The sequence below is a fragment of the Ascaphus truei genome, chromosome 17 (genome assembly GCF_040206685.1).
Source record: "Ascaphus truei isolate aAscTru1 chromosome 17, aAscTru1.hap1, whole genome shotgun sequence".
NCBI lineage: Eukaryota > Metazoa > Chordata > Amphibia > Anura > Ascaphidae > Ascaphus > Ascaphus truei.
In genome coordinates, this window is record NC_134499.1 from 16,688,847 (window position 1) to 16,713,088 (window position 24,242).

The 24,242-nt window shown below is 45.5% G+C and overlaps 1 protein-coding gene across 2 annotated transcripts in view; it reads right to left on the minus strand.

The window, feature by feature from the left end:
• The window catches only part of BSN (bassoon presynaptic cytomatrix protein), a 191,751-nt gene that overhangs the window by 161,172 nt on the left and 6,337 nt on the right, over window positions 1-24,242 (minus strand). For both annotated transcript variants that reach the window (XR_012788565.1, XM_075574062.1), the window contains exon 2: window positions 18,402-18,813. Coding sequence is in view for 1 of the 2 variants with exons in the window: in XM_075574062.1 (XP_075430177.1) it covers window positions 18,402-18,813 (412 nt within the window). In the remaining variant the exon portion in view is untranslated. The remainder of the gene's footprint in view (window positions 1-18,401; window positions 18,814-24,242) is intronic.

Sequence of the window (24,242 nt, forward strand, 5' to 3'; positions counted from 1 at the left end):
TTATATCTGCTTGTGTGGTTCAGCTAAGATTGAGTTGATAGGGAATTCATTATTATATGTATTTGTTTATATTCCCTACTTTCTCTCTCTAAATTATGACAAGTTTTTTTTATCCAATATGTGAATGTATGTATTTGCTGTAGTTATTTGTTTCACAATTACATCTAGGCCTACTTACAGATGCAGCGGCAGTTATTCGAACAAATCTCGAAATGTAATTTCGAGATATGCCCGTGATCCGGCTGAGTTGCGCCGCGACAGACTAACGGCCCGCCGAAGTAACACAGCATTTGTCCCTGCTGTGTGAGTCCTACCGGGGTCTGCCTTTCTGTAATAAGTAGGCTGAATCAGTCACTCTAACAGCGCGCCTCTCACAGGCGATCGCGGGGTTTTTATTAAAATTCTAACATTACGGTAATGTAGCAGAGGGGTCTCCGGAGCTGAACCGCATTGGTTTCAGGTCGGGGGACCCCTACTTCCCGAGATACAGGCCCCCGGGTACCGGTATCCCTCTGCTTTGTTTAGATCCCACGGTCACATGACCCACCGGATTTTACAATGGGGATATCGGCACCCCATAACGGGGCCTGTATCTCGGGAAGCGGTTCAGCTCCGGAGACCCCCTGCTACAATACTGTAATGTTAGAATTTTAATAAAAAAACCCGCGACCGCCTGTAAGAGGCGCGCAGTTAGAGTGACTGATTCAGCCTACCTTTTACTGCACGTTTATTACAGAAAGGCAGACCCCGGTAGGACTCACACAGCAGGGAACCCTGCTGTGTTACTCTGGCGGGCCATTAGTCTGCAACTGACCATCTCGGGTCCACCACACGGCGTAACGCGGGATGTACTCAAGTAAATGTTCAAATAACGGCCGCTGCATCTGTATAAGTGTGTATTTTTTAATATGCTATACATCTATATGGCTGTATTAATATCCGATATAAGAATTGAGAATCACTCAAATTGATGTATTACACTAGCTATCTGGCACTCAATGTTTACGATATAGTTGTATATTATTATGTATGATTTATTATTATTATCACTGATGTTTTGGGACAGTGTTAGTCCTGATTGCCAACAAGTAGTAAGAGGATTGTGTGTTTAGCAATCAAGCTTCAAGCCTGATAGCACTTATTGGTTATCTGATCAACCAATAGGGCAGCAGCAGAGGGTATTTCAGCAGGGTGATTTTTCACTCATGAGATACCTTATATCCCTGAAGGAGCTAGTTGTGTTCTAGCGAAATGCGTAGAAGGAAAGGAGAAGGACAATTCATTCTTTGCTTGCCTGCGCTGTGTGAGTGTATTTTAATTATTATTATTATTATTATTATTTTATCCATTAAAATCCCAAACTTATTTCACCATGGAGGCATTTCTTTGCACTTTCTTCTAGACATTCTTTACTTCATAGTGTGCATTGTGAAGTGGGGACACTCCTTGTGATGAACCGATATAGTATGCGGTTTGGGCTTGTCTATCGGCAAGTCCCCTATGTGATACTCTGGGGCCCTTCTCGAAGGTCTGACTGTCACGCATATTCTCTTTAGGGAGGTGTAATAAAAATGGCAGGGGATATTAAATATTTTAATCAATCTGGTGCTTCAGGGGTTAACGTTGTTTAGAAATTATGTTAAAAATAAAAGAAATTAGGTTTATGACAGGTCAATAGCCTTCCTGGATCTGTGCTGATCTACAAAGAGGGGGGGCTATCACGGATGGCCAACTAAAAGTGAAACGTGTGTAGTTGACATGGCTATAGATGATAGCCAGATCCAGGACTGTCAGCCGCAAAGAAAACTGTAACATTCTTGAATGATCACTTGTGCATCACAGAGAGGGGTGACACACAGGTCACCGCTTAGTTGGAGAACTTTATTAAAAATGAGAATATCATGTGATGACATCTATTCTGAATACTAAAAGGTACATATTTGACATTGTTGCAATAAGACAAATCAAATCATATATACACTGCATGGGTAAGAGGTGCCTAAGACAGACAACTGTTTCTCCTGCGAAAATAGACGTTAGGCTGTCAAATTTTATATGTATTTATATTTTATATGGTGTGTATGTGAACTACTTTCTATAGACATAACGGTGAAGATGGTGTCTAAGTATTATAGAAATAAAGTTATGAGGCCTTTTATATATCGAGTCATATTTTAAACACCAGAAGAACCTGTTTTTGTTTTTTTCACCCACATGCTGATTTACAACAGGCGTGTGTCTTATGTGTGTTTCAATGAAAAAAGGTCTGGGCATAAATGTTGGCATGTCTGAATAGAAAATCAGAATTCAACAGAGGTGTGTTTTGGATCAGACACAGGATTTTTCATCTTTCTGCGTCAGTGCCCTCTCTGGGAATAACTTATGACTTGTGGTAACTTATAGGGAATTCTGTTTGTTTTATCCTTTTATTTTAAGAAAATGTTCTGCATTTATTGTAACGTAGGATTTTGTAATAATCTTTTCCTGTAATCTAAAGCACTGTATTTTTATATATTAAATATATATTTTATATATATTTATATATATTAAAACAATCTTTAATAAGTGATGCTTTGGGACTCTGAATGAACCGTTGCACGCTTTGTAGAGAGTATTTATATTTTCTGACACATTTTTGTGTGTGAAATGCATATTTGTTTTTCTTTAATAAACAGGTACCTTGCAAATATATATATAGGCATTTTTTTGGGTGGTGGCAGCGGATAGATATGATTGCAATCGAGTAAGGGATACATATTAACTCATTGAAACTACCTTTCGCAGGAGAAAGGCAAGTTGGCTAGAGTAGCCTTTTGTATTAACCCTGGTTGCATTTCTAAGTCACATGCTCTGTTCGTGACAGGTGGTATATAGGGACAAATTGAGAGGAGATATTGTTCATTTGAGGGAGCTTTGTGGAAGGTGAAATGTGGGCCACCTAGAGAGCTGTGTATTAACCCTTGTCCCATATGCAGGTCACGTGTTCACAGGTGTGTTGTATGCGACAGGAGGGTAGGATGCTCCTTACCCTTCATTATAAGGGGCCCTTTTTAAAATAAGGGACATATTTCCGTAACTGAATAATAACGATGACCATGCTCACAAACATATAGTCACACATAAAAAGACATACTATGTACAATGAGGCTCCTCTCCACTTGTCTGCCAGGAACCTAAGGGCCTATAAGCTTCTGCAGCTCTATATATACTCTCCTCTGAGATCACCAGCACCCTGGATACAGGGGAAGGGGTTAGGATGTTGCTTAGTCCTTCTGACGCAGGTGTCAGGCATAAATCTTCTAGAAGGTGGGCGTGGTTAGAATTATACTTAATATCCTGCAGGACCAACATCTTCCAGAATATGGGCGTAGCTAAGAATCTGCTGAGCTATTTTGCAATAAATATGGAATGGGCACGATACTTTGCAATAAGCCCATGCAGTTAACCCTTTAGGGTCCTTAACCCCTTAAATGCACATAGTAATCCAAGAGGGGGTTTACATATCTTTGGGGCAGAATTGGAGCCCGCCAGCTGCAGGAAGATGGTTCTAAACATCACAAGGAATGGCCAATTCCAGTCCTCAAGGGCCACCAACAGGTCAGGTCTTTGACTGAGCCACCTGTGCTGAATCAAGGATACCCCTAATACCTGGCCTGTTGGTGGCTCTTGAGGACTGGAGTTGGCCACCCCTGTACTAGCCCATTGAGCTGCCAGCTTCCAGATGCAAATCGGTTCAGTCAGTGTTTTAGGCCCCTTCAGCTATGAAAGGGATATTATAGTCTGAATTGGCAATAACATTACCATGACCACTTAATCAATATGCAAAAAAAACAAAACATTTTGCCTTCTTCCTTCTTAAAACTGCTTTACTGCCTCTACACACGCTCACTGCAGATAAAGGCTGCATTAGAAAAGGAAGAAGAAAATTGAGTCTATTATTTTACAAGGATGTCATAATGCTTCCCCATCATTTCTCTCCGACAGAGGCCCCCATTAGGGGACTATAAAAGGCAAGTCAGGCAAAAAGTGCAATCAAAGAGACATCTGCTTTGAGGATTTGACGGCTGGTGAAAAAATTAGGCGAAAACAGTCCCAAAAAGCTTATGATCACAGACACCTTTAATGTGCTTCAGAAAGATGGCGACTGCAAGTCATCCAAGGTCCACTTACATCAGATGGATCGCTAGCGGCGTCTCAAAGTAAAGCAATAACCTCTTGTACAGCATGAGAGACCACAACAACATCGCAGCAATGGGATCTGGAAACATTTCCAGCTAGAGAGCCGAATAAGCCGTGTTTTAAGACAGACGTATTTATATTAATAACTTTTCGGTTGTATGAGCTCATTTCAGGAAAAGGGCTGATCCACACAGCACGTACAGAGACGTTTTCTGCATTGTCCTATTCAATCGTCAACACAGCTGTCTGATTATGAGGGGTTGCGTTAAGCATGTCAAAAATGCTCACAGTACATGTTTTGTATACTGTATGTCTAATTTATGTGGTTGCAGTAAAAGTAAACTGAGGTTAGCACCATGTCAGACCTTGTGAAGTCTTTCTACTGCATACGGGGGGGAAATAGTAACCCTAGTTGCAAGGCAAATATCATGCTAAGAAAGCATGTTAAGTGCATGTCTTAAAGTTCGTTTTATAGAAAAAGCAAGCCTGCATATTGTAATGAATATAGTAATTACAGTCCTTTCAAAAAACTACTGCAGACATGTACATATTTTCTTAACTGATCGTATTATTGATAAAAAATATCGATTTGCATTCAATTCAATCTCATATGCCTTGTAAGTAAGCAATGCGTGTTTGTCTTATATATTAAGGCTTTTTCGTTTCTGTGTAGTCCTGCACGTAAATCTAAACTTGCCCTGTCATTTTGTCGCAGTTGAACAGAAATTCCATGTACCTAATTTATTTGTGAGTTCAGATAGCAAGGATTTTTTTTATTCAATAATGTACAGTATTGAACATGGAATGCAAAAATGTCAACCCCGCAGCAGCTCCTAATCAAAGGGCTTTTAGCAGAGATAAGAAGAAACATTGAAATCGTGGCTAAAAATAACTAATTTTCATAAGCCAATTAGCTTTGCTGCCTTTACAAAAGGGCCGCACAACAGAAAATGTGCATAATTTAAGCCTTCTGGATGAAAAACTGTACACATTTGAAATATGAGCTGATGCAAGGTTGAATGGTTTTAATGCATCCCTGTGGTGATGAAATTCACTTTGTAATAATGAAACCTTTTGGCTTGCATAAGCATCACATTTCTCATCTTGCAGGTCATTTTTTGCTTAGCTGGCTGGTCAAATGTGTGCATGTTTCCTGGAGAACTAAGCCATGATTCTTTGTGTCCTTACGCCAATATAAAGTTATAGGTGCCCTTTAAGGCCCCTAACTCAATATGCTACGAGATCGCCAACTCCGTGCTGTAGAAGAGATCAATTTTACCATTGTCACGCTGCGCTCACCACAAACAGGACGGAAGACCGCGGGGCTGAGGTGGGGTTGTATAGGCACCGACCCACAACCACGCAGTCCTGTCCGGAATGCGTAGTCCTAGTCGTACCGCGTCGTAGGGTTGGAGAGGTCAGGGTAGTCAGGGTACTTGCCGTGTTCCAGGGTTGGAGAGTCCGGGTAGGTAGAGTTTCGTAGCCAAGGTCCGGGGTAATAGAAGGTAGAGTAGTCGAATAACGAAGCCGGGGTCAAAGCGCTGGAGAGTGTAGAAATCCAAGTAACAGGCAGGGTCAAACAGGACAGACAAAAGTTCAAGACAAGACTCGACAGCAGCGGTGAGCACAATGCATAAACAGGAGTTTATGCTCAGCAATCAAGGACAGGCAGAAGCAGGTATATAAGTGGGAAGGGTCCAATTACCTTGCAGGGGTGTGTACTGGTCCACCAATGGTGTCAGAGAGACACTGATCAAAAACAGCTTGCAATTAGGCTTTCCTGATGTTAGGTCTGGTTGCCGGGCAACCCGCACGCGTGCGCGATGCACGTCGCGACGTGATGACGTCATGCGGTTTACTCAGCAAGTCTCCGCCTGTGGGAGGCTCCAGCAGCTCCCCCACGTTCTCCTGCTTCCTGGTTGCCGAGCAACCCGTGCGCGTGCGCGATGTGTCTCGCGGAGCTCCGCCATCACGCCGCTGCGCCTGCACTGCCCTGGCAGTGCGTGGGCGCATGACTCTGCCCCGTGGTGCTTCCCTGAGTCGGTCTCCGCGCGGGTCAGAGGCAAGTGTGACAGTATCCCCCCCTTGAGGGGAGACCTCCGGGCGAACCAGAGATGGTTTCTCAGGATGCCTACGGTGGAAGGCAGAGATGAGGCGGTTGGCATGTACCTGATGATGAGGAATCCACTCTCTCTCCTCTGGGCCATAGCCTCTCCAGTGTACAAGATATTGTAATCCTCCTCTGGATATTCTGGAGTTGAGAATGGTCTGAACCTCGTATTCTTGTTGGCCCTCTACCAGTATGGTTTGCGGAGGTTTAGATTGTCCTTTGGAGGATGAGTCTTGATGATAAGTTTTGAGAAGGGATGAGTGAAATACAGAAGGAATCCTCATATTCTTTGGCAGTTCAAGCCGATAGGCTACTGGGTTGATCCTTTTGGTGATGCGGAAAGGGCCGATAAAACGTGGTGCCAGTTTGGGTGAAGCTACCTTTAGCCGAATGTTTTTGGTAGATAACCAAACCCTTTGTCCTACAGAGTACCCTGGGACCTCTCTTCGGTGACGATCCGCTTGTCTCTTGTGTAAAATACCAGCGTGCTGTAGATTCCGATGGATCTTCTGCCATAGGTCTTGTAAGTGGCGAATCCTGTCCTCTGCGGCCGGGACTCCAGACTTGGAGATGAGGGAAGGAAGTGCCGACGGATGGAAGCCATAGTTGACCATAAATGGTGACTGTCGGGATGATTCGTTCTGTAGATTATTGTGGGAGAATTCTGCCCATGGGAGAAGTTCCGCCCAGTCGTCCTGAGTGTCAGCGATAAAGCACCTCAAAAACTGTTCCAGAGACTGATTGGTGCGTTCCGTCTGTCCATTGGTCTGGGGGTGATATCCTGATGAAAAGTGTAGGGTAACGTCCAGATTCTTACAAAACGCCCTCCAGAACCGGGAGATGAACTGGGATCCTCTATCGGACACTATGACCTGAGGGGACCCATGTAACCTGAAGATCTCCCTGATGAAAACTTCGGATAACATTGGTGCAGTGGGTAAACCCTTCATAGGGATGAAGTGTGCCTGTTTGGAAAATCTGTCCACCACCACAAGTATTGTGTCCATGCCTCTAGATTTGGGCAACTCAACGATGAAGTCCATCGATATATGTGTCCATGGACGTACTGGGATGGGTAGTGGTTGAAGGAGACCTGCTGGTCTGTTGTGTGGCGTCTTGCTTCGAGCACAAGTAGCGCACGTGGCTACGAAGGCTTGTATGTCTCTCCGCATGTAGGGCCACCAGAATGTGCGTTCGATGAACTCAGTAGTTCTTTTGGTGCCAGGATGGCCTGCAGTCTTGGATGAATGTCCCCACTCCATGACTCTCCTCTGGAATTTACGGGGAGTGAACAACCGGTCCTCCGGAACGTTGAGTCCTGCCGGGATGTTGTTCTGAGCCTTAGTAATGTCCGTTAAGGCACTAAAAGTATTTGCAGCCAAAATACAAGTGGAAGGGAGAATGGTCTCCTGTTGATCCACCTTGTTATCCTCTACCAGGAACTGTCGTGACAAGGCGTCGGCTTTAATGTTTTTTGAACCAGGGATGTAGGAAATGAGGAAGTTAAAGCGAGTAAAGAATAAGGACCATCTTGCCTGGCGAGATCCTAGTCGCCGTGCTCCCTCAATGTACAGAAGATTCTTATGGTCCGTAAGTATCGTGACTGGCGACTCTGTGCCTTCCAGTAAGTGCCTCCACTCTTCCAAAGCCAGCTTGATAGCGAGGAGCTCCCGGTTACCTACATCGTAATTCCTTTGGGCGGAGGAAAACTTCTTTGAAAAATATGCACAAGGATGAAGTGGAGCTTGAGGATTCTTTCTCTGTGAAAGTATAGCACCTGCTCCTACATCGGAGGCGTCGACCTCCAAAAAAAAAGGTAATGAAGGATCTGGATGGGTTAAGATGGGTGCTGAGGCGAATGCCGTCTTTATTCTCTCGAAAGCCTGGAGGGCCTTCTCAGTCCACTTTGTAGGATCAGCTCCCTTTTGTGTGAGTGCCGTGATGGGTGCTACTACCGATGAGAATCCCTGAATGAACCTCCGGTAGTAGTTAGCGAAACCGAGGAACCTTTGGATGGCCTTGAGGGAGAGGGGACAGGGCCATTCGAGTACCGCCTTGACCTTGGTAGGATCCATAGCAAGACCGGTATCCGATATGATGTAGCCGAGAAAAGAGGTGGATGTTTGATGGAAATGGCATTTCTCGAGCTTGGCATACAAATGGTTCTCTCTTAAACGCTGCAGGACTTGTTTGACATGCATCATATGTTCTGGCATGGATCTGGAAAAAATTAATATATCGTCCAGGTATACTATAACATGGTGGTCCAGAAGGTCTCTGAAAATGTCGTTGACAAAGTCTTGGAAGACCGCAGGAGCATTACACAATCCAAATGGCATGACCAGGTACTCGTAATGCCCGTCGCGAGTATTGAATGCTGTCTTCCATTCATCTCCTTCTCTGATTCTAACCAGATTATAGGCTCCTCTGAGGTCCAGTTTGGTGAAGATCCTGGCTCCCTGGAGTTTGTCGAATAATTCGGCTATCAACGGAAGGGGGTAGCGGTTTTTTATGGTGAGTTTGTTGAGGCCCCGGTAATCAATGCAGGGTCTGAGGGTTCCGTCCTTTTTTTTGACGAAAAAAAATCCTGCCCCCGCAGGTGATGAAGATTTCTTAATGAACCCCCTCTGGAGATTCTCCTGAATATATGTTCTCATGGCCTGGGTCTCAGGAATCGATAGTGGGTATGACCCTCCTCTGGGAGGTATGGCCCCGGGTAGAAGATCGATAGGACAGTCGTACGTCCGATGTGGCGGAAGTACCTCTGCTTGACGTTTGTCAAAGACATCGCGGAAATCTTCGTATATCCCCGGCAGCTGTACCCTGTCAGGATCCGTGACCTCCATACCTGCCACTGCCTTTGGAGCAGACATGCAATGTTCCAAGCAAAAAGAACTCCAACGAAGTGGTGTGGCCTCTGTCCAGTCAATGACAGGATTGTGGATCCGGAGCCACGGAAGTCCCAGAATGATGTTCGAGAAGGGGGTGTGAATGACATCAAAGGTTATAGTCTCGGAGTGAAAGTCGCTAGTCATGATGTTAAGGGGTATGGTTTGTAAGGAAATGATCGCGGGCTGCAATGGTCGTCCATCAATGGCTTCAAGACCTACCGGTCAATCTTTGGGTACCAACGGTATTTTATTCTTGAAGGCGAACTCTTGGTCCACGAAGTTTCCTCCTGACCCCGAATCCAGAAAGGCCCATGTCTGTACTGTGAAGGTCTCACCGGATATGGAGATAGGTAGATAAAACCTCGTAGAGGGTTGAGGAGGGGAAAAAGTTGCAGTACCCAGCGTGATCCTCCTTATACTCACTGGGCTTTGGCGTTTCCCGGCTTCAGCGGACAGTTGAATACCAGGTGGCCGTTATTGCCACAGTAGAGGCATAGTCCCGCTCGTCTTCTCCGTTGCTTCTCGATAGGCGAAAGGCTAGTTCCTCCCAGCTGCATGGGTTCATCTAGAACGGGAGTTGTGGAGAGTAGAGAACCTATGGTGGAAAAGGAAGATGATTGTATACCTCGGGGGTGTTTGTTTCTCTCCATCCTTCTCTCTTGGAGGCGCTGATCCATCCGGATGCACAGGTCTATCAGGTCCTCCAGTCCAGCGGGACGATCCAGAGCTGCTAATTCATCCTTCAACCGTTCGGACAGACCCTGCCAGAAGACTGCAGATAGAGCCACATCGTTCCAGCCGGTCTCGGCTGCCACCGTCCGGAAGTCCAGAGCATAACGAGCCACAGTACGGTCTCCCTGAGAAATATTAAGCAGAGAAGATGCAGCCGTAACCTTCCGTCCTGGGGTGTCAAACACCCTTCTGAATTCGGTGATGAAGAGAGTGAGGTCAGAGATCAAATCTGGGCGTTGCTCCCAGATAGGGGATGCCCATGCCAGAGCGGCGTCAGTCAGCAAGGAGATTATGTATGCGACCTTTATTCGTGAAGAAGGAAAGTGAGAGGGCATCAGCTCAAACTGTATGAAGCACTGGTTCAGAAACCCCCGACAACCGCTGGGATCCCCTGCATAACTGTTGGGCGCAGGTAGTCGTGGTTCGGAGGTAGGTGTGATAAGTGCAGGAGTGGCTGCGAGTGGAACGGGGTTGGTGGTAGATACAGTTAAACGTCTAACTTGTTCAGTCAGGGTATCCACGTCTTGTTTAAGTTGGGAAACTAGTTGTTCCTTTAGTGTAAATGAGCCGGTAAGTTGCCGGAAGCAATCCTCATGGGTGTCTAAGCGTCGGGCCACCTCAGCGGCGTCCATGTTTGTTGGGCTGAGCATAATGTCACGCTGCGCTCACCACAAACAGGACGGAAGACCGCGGGGCTGAGGTGGGGTTGTATAGGCACCGACCCACAACCACGCAGTCCTGTCCGGAATGCGTAGTCCTAGTCGTACCGCGTCGTAGGGTTGGAGAGGTCAGGGTAGTCAGGGTACTTGCCGTGTTCCAGGGTTGGAGAGTCCGGGTAGGTAGAGTTTCGTAGCCAAGGTCCGGGGTAATAGAAGGTAGAGTAGTCGAATAACGAAGCCGGGGTCAAAGCGCTGGAGAGTGTAGAAATCCAAGTAACAGGCAGGGTCAAACAGGACAGACAAAAGTTCAAGACAAGACTCGACAGCAGCGGTGAGCACAATGCATAAACAGGAGTTTATGCTCAGCAATCAAGGACAGGCAGAAGCAGGTATATAAGTGGGAAGGGTCCAATTACCTTGCAGGGGTGTGTACTGGTCCACCAATGGTGTCAGAGAGACACTGATCAAAAACAGCTTGCAATTAGGCTTTCCTGATGTTAGGTCTGGTTGCCGGGCAACCCGCGCGCGTGCGCGATGCACGTCGCGACGTGATGACGTCATGCGGTTTACTCAGCAAGTCTCCGCCTGTGGGAGGCTCCAGCAGCTCCCTCACGTTCTCCTGCTTCCTGGTTGCCGAGCAACCCGTGCGCGTGCGCGATGCGTCTCGCGGAGCTCCGCCATCACGCCGCTGCGCCTGCACTGCCCTGGCAGTGCGTGGGCGCATGACTCTGCCCCGTGGTGCTTCCCTGAGTCGGTCTCCGCGCGGATCAGAGGCAAGTGTGACAACCATATACTATGAAAAATCCAATCCGTGCATCAAAACTGGGCAAACGTCTGCATTGCAATGACTAATGTACTGCTTCATGTGGTGCTTTTGATTTGGAGTTGACGTGTGCAGCGTGAAGAACGATGACTCAATCAGCTTCAAGCTCTGGCAAAAACAATCTAGGTAGGCATTACTAGCAGGGTTTTACGTCAATTTAAATAACCTTCTTCAAATGTCTTAAGCCATATCCAAAGCAAACATAGTCATCGAGAGATTTGTCATCAAATACGATGAGGGGTCTGTAGGAGTCATTTAAATATGGGAGAGCAGCCCTAGCATGGAGTAGCTCTCAGCTCCGTCACAAACTGTGATTGACTGTAAACAATTATGTGTCATTCGACAGTAAATATTTGCTTAGGGCGTTTGGTCACCCCTAATTTAGTACATGTATTAATGTAACTACAGCTATATGATGGTGATTAGAGTTAGAAAAATGCATAACAGGAAGAAAAATATTGTTAGAACGCTGTGAGTCATCACAGATTAATTAGCATCAAAGTGCTGTCTCTAACACCTGTTGTGATTCCTACCTCACCCCCCCCCCCTCTCCCCGGGCCCGACCCATTTGAATCTTGTTATTTTCAGACTTCCTCAGCTCTCCGTGATTGTTACCTTTTGACCTTTTAAACGCAATCATTTATTTTGTATTTTTTTAACACTGGCTAAAAACGGTACGCTTATTGGACTTCGTTTCTATTTTCTACTGACATCTCGGCAAGATTATTTCAGGTTATTTCTAGCGTGGGAGCACTGTCTTGGAAAGGAAATGTAATTGAAATCAAGTATCATGCTGTTTTGCCCTGCTTGAGTAAGGTCACAACTAAAAAGCATTGTATTAGTCGAGGCGGCCACATATTGCCTGAATGGTTAGGTGATCATGCTCACTTAACTTTCCCTTTATAGGAGTATTGGATTTCATTTGTGCGATCACAAAAGCAGCAAAAACATGAAACTTCCCAACAGCTGATCTGCATGGCTTATGCCGAATAAGTAAGCCTAGTGCCTGAATAGCGGCCCGTTTTTAGTAGAACAGCAAAATAATAGCTCTTATACATGTATGTATATTTTTATAGTGCTAACCAGGTAGGCAGCACTTTACCATTTTCTTTACAATATTGCAATACAAATACATGTCAGCAAGCGGGGAGACTAACAAACAGTAGGAGTACAGTTGAGTGTATTAGAGCAGGGGTGCTCATCTAGAGTCCTCAAGACCCCTGAACAGGTCTGGTTTTAAGGCTATCCAAGTCAAGACTGAGCCACTGATTGAGCCTATAACAAGAGACAGGGGGTGCCCAATGCTGCATCCAATTGACAAAACATATAAAGTAAAATACTTCAATAATAATAATTGGTTATTTAGTTAACCCTTTGGCCAAACGCGTCATAAGCCTGCATACCAACGTCAAGGTATAACCAAAATAATGCAGGTCCTACACTACACTGTGAAACCTTTCCTTTTACCTCTGTGAGAGGGGAAAAAACCATAATGGGTCTTGTTCCTGCAGCAAGTGAAATGACCTTCCAAGTTAAAAGGGTGAAGGAGGAGGAGTGAGCTCTGGGGGGAGGTGCCACAGCCTCCAACCACTGATTGAGCCACCTGTGCTGAAGCTGTGATATGCTTAAAAACTGACCTGTTGGGGAGTCTTGAGGACTCGAGTTGAACACGACTTTATTAGAGTTCACTGTAGTTTAGGGAGTAAACGCTTCAATGACAAGTGGAGTTTTCAATTGGGTCTGGAAGCTCGAGAAGGTGCTTGGCAGACATTCAGAGGAAGGGAGTTGCAGAGGTAGGGGGCAGCATGTGGGAAGGACTGTAGGCATGAGTGAATGAGAGAGCGTAAGTGACAAGGGGGGGAGATGTAGAGAGAAGACAGGCCAGAGCAAAGAGAGCGAGTAGAGGTGTAGTGAGAGATTAAAGTGGAGATATAAGGAGGGGCAGAGGAGAGTTTTGAAAGAGAGAAGAATTGTAGTGACTGCGAAGTTGAATTAGGAGGAGGGGAGTAGAGACTAATCAAGAGGAGAGTGAGGTTATCCTCACAGCAGCATTTGTAATAGATTCAAGGGTAGAAAGTTGCGAGGCAGAGAAGACAGTAAGGAGGTTACAGTAATTCAGATGGGAGAGAATGAGGGTACAGTCCAGGGGTGAAATGGTGCTCAGTCAGTCTATGTCAGTCTATTACCAATATTAAATCAATAAATGTCCGAAAATGCCTTTAACAGTACACATAAACCGCCCAGGTACTGGATGCATGGAAGGATTCGCGCCTAGCGGTACCCACCATAATATATGGCGCAATATATATATATACTAGCTGATATACCCGGCGTTGCCCGTGATTTACCCCCCTTCACAGCTGGCTGGCCCCCACGTTCACAACTCCGTTCCCCTTCACAGCTCCGCCCCCCCCCCCTCTTCACAGCTCCGTCCCCCCCCCCTCCTTCACATCTGCGGTCTCCCCTCCCTGCACCCCACATCACTCTCCACCCCTCCTGGCCCCACATCAGTGTCCCCCGCCTTGCACATCACATCACTCTCCGCCCCTTGCACCTCACATGACTCTCCCCCCCCCTTGCACCTCACATTACTGCCCCCCCCCTCTGCATCACCCCCAACCCCTACCACATCACCCCCCGGCCCCCACCACATCACCCCCCGGCCCCCACCACAGACTGTCACACACACACACACACACACACACAGTGAGACACAGTGAGACACACACACACACACACACGTCACCTCTCCTTCCGGCCGCCGCCATGTTAGTTACTCCCTCGCGAGGGAGGAAGGGGGTCCTTCCGGGCGCCGCCATGTTAGGCGCCCCGCGTGGCATCTGCAGGCTGCCTGCCCACTGCCTGTCGGAGCACCGGGGGGGAGCTGAGCGGAGCACGAGGGGGAGGTGAGCGGAGCACCGGGGGGGAGCTGAGCACCGGGGGGGAGGTGAGCGGAGCACCGGGGGGGGAGCTGAGCGGAGCACCGGGGGGGAGCTGAGGGGGGGAGGTGAATGTGATGGGGGGTGGGAGAGGACAGAGAGAGAGAGAGGTGTGTGTGTGTGTGTGTGTGTGTGTGTGTGTGTGTGTGTGTGTGTGTGTGTGTGTGTGTGTGTGTGTGTGTGTGTGTGTGTGTGTGTGTGTCGTCACTCCGCCTCAGGCCAATCAGAGGTGCGGGGGCGGGCGGGCCAAGGGACCAATGAGATTTCCCCTAGGGACACAGGAAGATGCAGACAGGCATACAGTGCTTTCATTTTTATTATATAGGATATATATATATATATAAACCTCACCTCTGGAAACTTAAAGGAATGATGTATGAGGGGGTAACAATCATAAAGGCTGATGCCTGTTACCTTTTTTTGATGCCCTCTCTGTGGATCTGGCAAATCCTAATGGGATGCAGAATCCGTTGAAAAAAGATGTCCAAACGATGTCTGTGTGGAACGGAGCACAACCTCAACAGGACAGGAACACAAGGATCATTGACAGGGTAACTCTCATAAAAGTTATATTAATTGAGCTCACATAAGCTGTAACAGGTAATAAAAAACACCTACGTATTTCGCGCTCCTGCGCTTTACCTTGATAAAGTGCAGGAGCGTGAAATGCATAGGTGTTTTTTTTTAACTGTTACTGCTTATGTGAGCTGAATAAATATAACATTTATGGGAGTTACCCTGTCGTGATCCTTTTGCTCCTGTACTGTTGAGGTTGTGCTCCGTTCCACACAGACATCGTTGGGAGAGAATGAGGGCGTGCATTAATATTTTAATAGCAGAGTAACAGAGAAAAGGTCATATTTTAGCAATGTTACCGAGAAAAAAGAGCAAGATTTAGCAATATTATTAAGGAGAGAGGAGAATGAAATAGAGTCAAATATGAAACCTAAACAATGAGCTTAGACACCTGGATGGATAGTAGTGTTCCTGACTGTGATGGAAAAGGGCACAATAGAACTTGATTTAAGTAGTACAGTATTATGAGCAGGTCAGTCTTTAACATATTGAGTTTGAGTCATCTAGCTGCCATCCAAGATGAGATTGCAGTGAGACAGTTGGATACCTAGGAATGTACTGCAGACACGTGGTTCAGATACAGTTCAGTGTCACCTGCATACAGATCAAATGAACTAATAAGGTCACCAAGAGAGAGTGTACCGAGAGAAAGGAGGAGAGGTCCCAGAACCAAGCTTTGATGTACACCAACAGATAGATCAAGAGAGGAAGAAGAGGAGTTAGCATGAGATGCACTAAAGGAACGATCAGAAGCCAGGGGAGGGCTTTGCCACAAAAAGCAAGGGAGTGGGGAGTGACGGAGAAGTGGTTGGTCAACATTATCAAAGGATGCAGACAGGATGAGTATAATGAGAAGGGAGTATGGTTTGGGGGATTTATCATATGGAGGTCATTTGCCACTTTGGCAAGTGCCGTTTCATTAGTGTGAGCATTGCAAAAACCGGATTGGAGGGGGTTTAAGAGCACATAGGAGCTGAAGAAAGAAAGCATTCAGGAAGATACACGCTATTTCAGAAGTTTAGAAGCAAAACGCAGGGCCATAGTTATATAGTTTACTGGGGTTAAGGGTGTCGTTCTTGAGATCAACAGCATGTTTAAAGGGGGATTGGAAGATAGCAGAGGGGAGGGAAGAGTTAAACATGTGAGAGTGCAGTGATCAGAGTGGGAGCGATACATTCACTTTATAATTAAGATTAGGGTAATAATTAGGGTAAAGGCAGTGATACCCACCAATGTGTTTCCAAGACAGACGTGCTTCTAAATACAGAGACAACAGAACAATCAAATATTATTTTAAAATTTTTACAATTTATAAGGAAATCTTTAATTTTCATGTCTTTAGTCTGGAGCCTACTTCCTGAAAATGCGTTATTTTCACCAGTGCAGGTGGGGCTGCAACCCATGTTGGCCCATGTTTACTAAGTGGTGCCATAAACCGCTTTCCAGCGCCAGAAGACAATTTACAGCCCCCTCCCTTGAATTATTTATTTGGATTATTTGATGTCATATAATATTTCAAGGTAAACGGGAACTACGTATAACAACTGAATCTATGGATTTCTTTTTCTATCTAATAATGTGTGTTATTAAATAGATGTACATCATTAAAATGTCTACTAACCCCTTGAATCTAAAGCAAATATGTCCTGTTAGCACGCGTGATTTCGGAATTATGCAAATCTCGTTCCCCCAGTATATGTGCAGCACTTTCACTATGGATCATGTAGGAATCCTCTCACACTGATAATGAAGATTAGCATCAGCATCAGATGGAGAAGAGAAACGCTTATCTCCTGCGTTGATACGAGCGATGGCATTTTGTCTTCATACATTGTATAATTGTTCCTCCCAGTGATATCTTTAAAACCTGACCTGTTGGTGGCCCTTGAGGACTGGAGTTGGCCACTCCTGGTTTAAGGGTTTTCTCTTCTCGTGGTAATGTCTTGTTTACTGTAGAACAGGACCACTGCATGCCAAAAGCAGCAGCTATAAGAACACGGTTTGCTCCCAAGCTGTAGTTTTGTGCTGTGTCAGACACCATTTCATTGCAAACCAACGAACACAATGGTAATGGAGCAGAGGAGATGGCAGCGTATAACAGCAGAGGAATTAGTCTCCTGCAAAATACACGCAGCAGGCAGTACAGGGTTTTCTAATTCTTTTAGCTCATTTACTCTGACTTGAGAAAAATAAGTCCTAACCACTGCACGGCTATGAAATCCGCAGCCGATAAAGGTGTTGGTTTAACATATTCAAGCCTGCTATAAATTCTTCAAGAGATTTCCACGTGTCTATCTCTGCTTTCGTGACTTTTGTCAATCTCCAAATGTCCCCATTACACAGCAGGTCTGTTACATGTTACATGTCTGTTACATGTGCAGACTGAATGTTACACCCTATCAGTGCATACAATGGTTATTCGACAGAATTTAATTCAGCCTTCCAAGAATGCCCAGCCAAGTGCAAAGGCGATACCCCAAATGCTGTGTGTTTAATTTACAAACCAAGCACGCTGCATCAGACGATCGGGGAAAAAATGTGATTTGTGTCTGTGAGCATGAAGTTGATTTTATCTTATTCACAGCAACTGTAAATGAAGAAATAGCCTTCTCGGTTCTGCAAAGGAACCAAAAAACAGGTCGCATTGAAAAACGTACGCGGTGGAAGATTTTCACGTACGCGGCAAAAGATTTCCACGTACGCAGCGGCAGAATTCCACGTACGTAGCGGCTGATTTTCACGCACGCAGCAGAAGATTTTCACGCAGCGGAAGATTACCACGTACGCAGCAGAAGATTTTCACGCAGCGGAAGATTACCACGTACGCAGCAGAAGATTTTCACGCACGAAGCGGCAGATTTTCCCACACGCAGCGGATGATTTTCACGCGCGCAGCGGATGATTTTCACGCGCGCAGCGGATGATTTTCACGCGCGCAGCGGATGATTTTCACGCGCGCAGCGGATGATTTTCACGCGCGCAGCGGATGATTTTCACGCGCGCAGCGGATGATTTTCACGCGCGCAGCGGATGATTTTCACGAGCGCAGCGGATGATTTTCAGAGCCACTTTTGAATTGTTTGGTAGAGAATGAAAGCCAGCTGTTCCTCTATATCAGGGATGGGCAACTCCAGTCATCAGGGGCCATCAACAGGTCAGGTTTTTAGGATATCCCTGCTTCAGCACAGGTGGCTCAATCAGTGGCTCAGTCGTTATGACTATTATTAGTTATTATTATTATTGGTGGCACTTGAGGACTGAGGTTGGCCACCCTTGGTAAACATATTATGATATAAACATAAACAACTTTTGAGACAATACGAAGGTTATTCATTAAACTGCTATAGTGCCAATCAGTGTATTATCACACGGAAACACTCATGAATTCCCCAAAACTCGAGTCGGACCCATACATCACATAACTGTATCCGCCTCACAAAGAACAAATAGATATCATTACAGCCACCATTAGTGACAATGAAAGTCATTTACCTCCGTAAGATGAGGGTTAGGGTTGAACCCACATTGGTTGCACACTTCGTTGTGACACTGGGTACAGGTGTTGAAGTTTGGCTGGTTGTTAGGGGAGGAGGTGAGGTCTGATGTGTTGCATATAGGGCAGAGGGTGCTGCTGGGGAGAGGAGCTATTTGTGGGACTGAGTAAGGTGAGGTGGGAGTGGTGCCCCTGTCTGGGGATGCTGACGGGGACCTTCCTGTTCTTTGACCTCTGCTTTCAACTTGCAGTGTCCTCCTGGGTCCATGTGGCTGCTGGGGCTGGGATGACGGGGAAGAATGGCTTTTCGTCTCTTTTGTGCTGTCAGTGCTTGAGGCCGTCTGTCGGAAAGACTGGGGGGCTGAACTTTGTCCAGCCAAGCGCCCGGAATTCTCCAGCCGTCCAGGGGCACTGAAACAACAACATAATACAATATCACAAATACTTCAACACCATCATTTGTAATGTTACCCTCAACATATATTAACGTTCACAATATATTGAATGTATTACAACTCATTACTAATCTTAGGAAGGAAGATGATCATCACTATTCTTGGAGCACTCAAGTGGAGGCATCAGTACCACTTACTAAGCAACTCCTTTATATTGGGAGTATTCTGAACTGACCTGAGGCATTAATACAAACTATAGAAAGCAATAGTATCTGTAAATAAGTGATGCAGACTGGCTAGTCCAGCTACTACGAGGAAGCCTTGCAGCGAAGGTCCTGCCTCTGAAGTGGGAAGCCTAAGGTTCCAGGCTCACCGCCAGCTTTTTGTAACTCCGGTCATATCCCATTACCGTAGCAGACACTTGTTGTACCTTTGCCCATTCTGATATCTAAAACTTTGCAAACTGTGGTCTTGTGATAGAGGAATAACTGATTATTATATGATGGGAAATGAGACTTGCTCATCCTGGCCTGCCTGATACACAGATAATATATGGATGAAGGAGAAACTCAGTGACTAAAGACACTGGCCTTGCTCTATAAAGTGTGATAGCCCAGGTGACGTGCTGTAAAGTGTGATAGCCCAGATGACGTGCTGTAAAGTGTGGTAGCCCAGATGACGTTTTGTAAGGTGTGATAGCCCAGATGACGTGCTGTAAGGTGTGATAGCCCAGATGACGTGCTGTAAAGGTGTGATAGCCCAGATGATGTGCTGTAAAGTGCGATAGCGCAGATGACGTGCTGTAAAGTGTGATAGCCCAGATGACGTGCTGTAAAGTGTGATAGCCAAGATGATGTGCTATCGCATGAAAAGTCCCATTGACTTTAATAGGGCTTTTTATGCCATAGCACATAATCTGCGCTATCACACTTTACAGAATAAGACCCACTAACTCTGAAAACAGACGACACAGAGTTTGAACCATGGTTCAAATCCCGGTGTGAGCTCCGTGTGCCCTTGGGCAAGTCACGTTATCTCCCTGTTCCTCAGGCACCATCAAATAGATTGTAAGCTCTACGGGGCAGGGACTCATGCCTGCAAAAGTTCTATGTACAACGCAGCATACACTGTCAGCGCTATACAAGAAAAAAAAACTCATGTTATTAATAATATTTCAGAGCCCTGGTAAGTCCTGTGGTCAACATATAACTAACACATCAATGCAGTTCTACCCAAGGCAAATTTAAAAAGAAATGGCATCCTATCCTTAAAGGTAAACAGGAGTAAAATACATTATTGCATCTCTTGCTAGGTGTAGTGGACAGGAGTCACTGGTGTCTGCTTTCATTGGTTTAATTTAAGTTGCCACAGTTACAGAAACACACAGATATCACGGTAGACACGTTCTTCCAAGATAACACGAACGAGTGATTGTTCCCAAACAAGAGAATAGGCCTGCATATCAATGAATACTTGTCTCTCTCTTATCTAAGGCGCACACATTGCCCCTGTAAGGCCCTTGTCGACATATGCCGAGTGTCACATGCACTATGCAGGGGAGCGCAAACTTTTTAAGCTGTGCCCCCCTGGTCTCGCGCCCCCTCTCCTACCTTCCACATGCGTCAAATGATGCAACGGGGTCACGTGACCCGCCTCGTTGCCATGGACACGCGTCTGAAACAAGGTAAGTTTCTTTGTTGCAGAGGCCTCGCGCGATCCCACGGTATTAAATGCCTAGGGGAAGAGCGCGGGGGCCTCTGCAACGGCCCGCGCCCCCCCCCCCCCCCCAGTTTGCGCATCGCTGCACTAATGTATATATACACAACTATATATGTATACAGTAATCCTGTTCAATATTTCACCAGTTGTTTCTTATGTCTGTCTCATTTACATAAGTCAAATATTTGATTACACAACCCGACTACACACATGTACACACAAGCACGTGTATGAGTAAGGCAAATAGTAAAGTTGGATAAAGCAATTTATTGATCAAGATAGCTCTGGCCTTTGGCCATCATATATGTAGGCAGAGCGCAGTGTGCCAGAGAAGTGGTGACAGGTGGTGATTTCTGCTCAAAGTAGAAATACAAGGGCATTTCTAGCTATGAGACGTAGGTACGTAGGTGACGATGGGGAGGATTTGGGCCGGGATTAAAGGGGTTACACCCCAATTGGCCACCTTCTAACCTCACCAGGGAGACAAGGGGTTAACTGGGCTGAGGTCCAGAAATGTGATTTAACCCTTGTCATAACCTGAAAATGTATATTCCACTGTTCCCCTGTTTTATTGTTATATCAGTGTCTGCATCACACACACACTAGGATCCATCCGGGAGCACAAGGGTTAATAGTTGTATAGTGATTATAGCCCTTTGTGTAACTTTCCCGCCTTTTCAGGCACCATTTTGCAGGCTCCCATAGGCCGCCATTGGAACTCCATGTCTTTCAATCGCGAATCTTGCTGTTGAGTCCTGTTCCTGAGAAGACCAGCAGATGGCGTCCGAGAGGGAGAGCGGCGGTTTCCCATTGAAAGTCAATGGGCTCATTGACTTCAATGGAGAAATCCTCGAGAGAGCTTTCCAGGAACGAGTTGGCTGCCGTCCAAACCGCTTAACCGCAAAGCGGATACATTTTCAATAGGAGAGCTTTGATCACTTACAAGTCAAGTTCAACGACAAGTGGCGTGGGAATAAACAGTTCTAGGGCCCCCAGAAATAAAATTCTTTCTGTCCCTAGTTCCTAGACCTCCCCCCACTCGACCACAACCGGATCCCCGTATCCTGGACCCCCGATAAAGGTCGAACCGAGAAGAGCGGGCCGCGCCATAGGTTCCAATGGCGGCGGCAGAAACAGCTCAGGAAAACGGCTAAGTGTCAAATGCTGAAATTTGGTAATCCATAGCTCCGGTTCCGGAGGGCCCAGCGGATCAGGGTTTGGCGTATCTGTAGCCACTGCTCCGGCATCGCTGCAGAACCATCCTTGACCCGCTTGGATCAACCCGACGGAGTATGGACCCCCTCGAAAGTTCGGGATTTCTCCCATAGACTTCAATGGCGGCCAAACCCCATTGACCGGCTACGGCGGAAAAACCCCATTGACTTCAACGGCGGCATCGCCCCGTTGAAAGTCTATGGCGGGGATTCCCATAGCCACCAATGGCGGCGGTTTGCCATTGAAAGTCTATGGCGGCGGAACCCGTTGTTTTCAATGGGGATTTAGTGAAAAACCGTGATTTCATTTACAGCGGAGTTTTGTGTATTAAAATGTGAAACGGTTTTAAGTGTATTTGTGTATCTCCGGTTCCCCAGGTCGTAGCAAGTCGCAAATTGGACCATAGGGTGTCCCAGTTCCGGCATTGAGAACTGGGGAGTTTGGACCTGCTGGACCCAAAGAAACCGGATATTTTAATATGTTCATGTTTTATCCAACATACTGTATTTCAAGGTATGGGTAAAACCCAGAGGAAATTCCTTTGCATACCAAGGTAGCATATGGCCAGAAAGGCGACCCAATGTCTAGGACTTGAGTATGTTTCAAAGGATTTTGTCACCTCCACTGTTTGCATGAGGGCGGAGATTACTCAAACCAGAGCAGTCTTCAAGTGTTCCAATTCACACCTCACAAACACAGAATATCCTGCCAGAATCCCAAATTGGTAGACTAGCTGGCATCCCTGATGTAGAGGAGGGGTTATAGAAATGAGACCCCAGAGCTCTACTGCGCATGTACCCACTAGCAGGGGGGCATGAGTCAAATTGTGTTCCCACGTTAACGACTGGCTAGAGGTAATTGAAAACCAATCCACGGTACTCAATGTTAAGGATAGGGCACAAAAGGTTTATAAACTGTTGTTCCCCTGTATCCTTTGCCTTCAATTTATCATCTGAATGCGAGAGAATTGCTATGCTATATACTTCTCATTCCCCAACCCAAAGTAAGTGTACTTCTTGTTTGTTACTGTATTATTCGTGTGTTCACCTATCCAAAGGAATAAATATACTTTTTATATCTAAGACTCGTCCAGTTCAACCCAGTGATTTGTGTTAACCCTTTAATACCTGTGGCAGGCTATCGTCACAGGTACTGTATAAGCAGTTACTGTAGCTTTGCTGCAGCAAGGAAGACTGGAAGCTTGGACTGGAATTACTTCTTTCTCACGCAGTACAGGCGGTCCTCGGTTATCCAACGGAATCCGTTCTGGAAGTAGCGTTGGATAGTGAAACCGTTGTAAAGTGAGTCCCATGTTAATCAGTGGCGGTGAGCATTGGATAACGCATTCAGGAGTTGAAAACCGGCCCGTAGGGTTGCATTGTAAAGCGTTGGATATGCCATTTGTTGTAAAGTGAAACGTTGGATAACGAGGACTACCTGTACAAGCTTTGGCCTTCCTGTCCTGTTCCCTGTTTTTCTTTTCCCATCCTGTAGTTCCCCTATCCCTAGTTGCTATTTTGTATCTCCCCGTCTGCCTGTTGCCTAGCAACTGCTGCACTGGCTCCGATTTTGGTTTCTTCCAGGACCCCTAGCTGTTGGTTTTTCCCTGCTCTATTTCCTGCATGTGAGGTCATATCACCTTCCTATTTCAGCCAGCAGCCATCATGAGCAGTCACCTCACTTATCCCCTGGTAAAGTTTATGTAGTTTACCTTTCCCTGATATTTGCTACCTACCAAGTTGTCTCCACCCCCCCTCATTTTTGTTACTGTTGTTTTACAATAAAGTTTACAAAAGGAAAAGAAGGACTCTGTGCGCATCAACAGGGAATGAGTTAAGCTGCTTGCCACTACTCACTTGCCACAGTGAGCTTGAGACAGAACACTTCCAAAAACACACAAATGTTTGTGTTAAAATAACTAAACACAGGAAAATTCAAATGGGTTTCACCGTACAGTCAGCAATTAACAAGAAACCATCATTACACACAGGGAGACATAATTAGTAACAGTCCACTGGAGCGCTCGTTTTAGTTCAAATGCTTAAAATAATCTCAGTGGATATTTAAGTATATCATAGATTTTATATATATATATATATATATATATATATATATATATATATATATATATATATATATATATATATATATAAAAAACAAAAAAGTGTGGCGCCAAAAAATAATAATATAACTGTGATGTAAAAATTTTTTTTTTTTTTTTTTTTTTTTTGATATAACTATAATTAATGAATAAAGAATTGTGTAAAGTGAATAATGTATAAAAATATTAATATATATCTTAAACTAATGTGACCTTAGTGCATACTATTAAAACACAACCAGTAAAAGTAAACAAAACAGTGCATAAACGTGCTAGCAAAAAGAAAAAAGAAAAACACAAAAATCAAAAAACTCCAACCAGTCCTTCCATAATTAGTCCATGATGATAAGGTTTCTGATGTTGAAAGGGATCTTTAGGCTGCTCTCACACGGGGTAAACCAACTCCACAG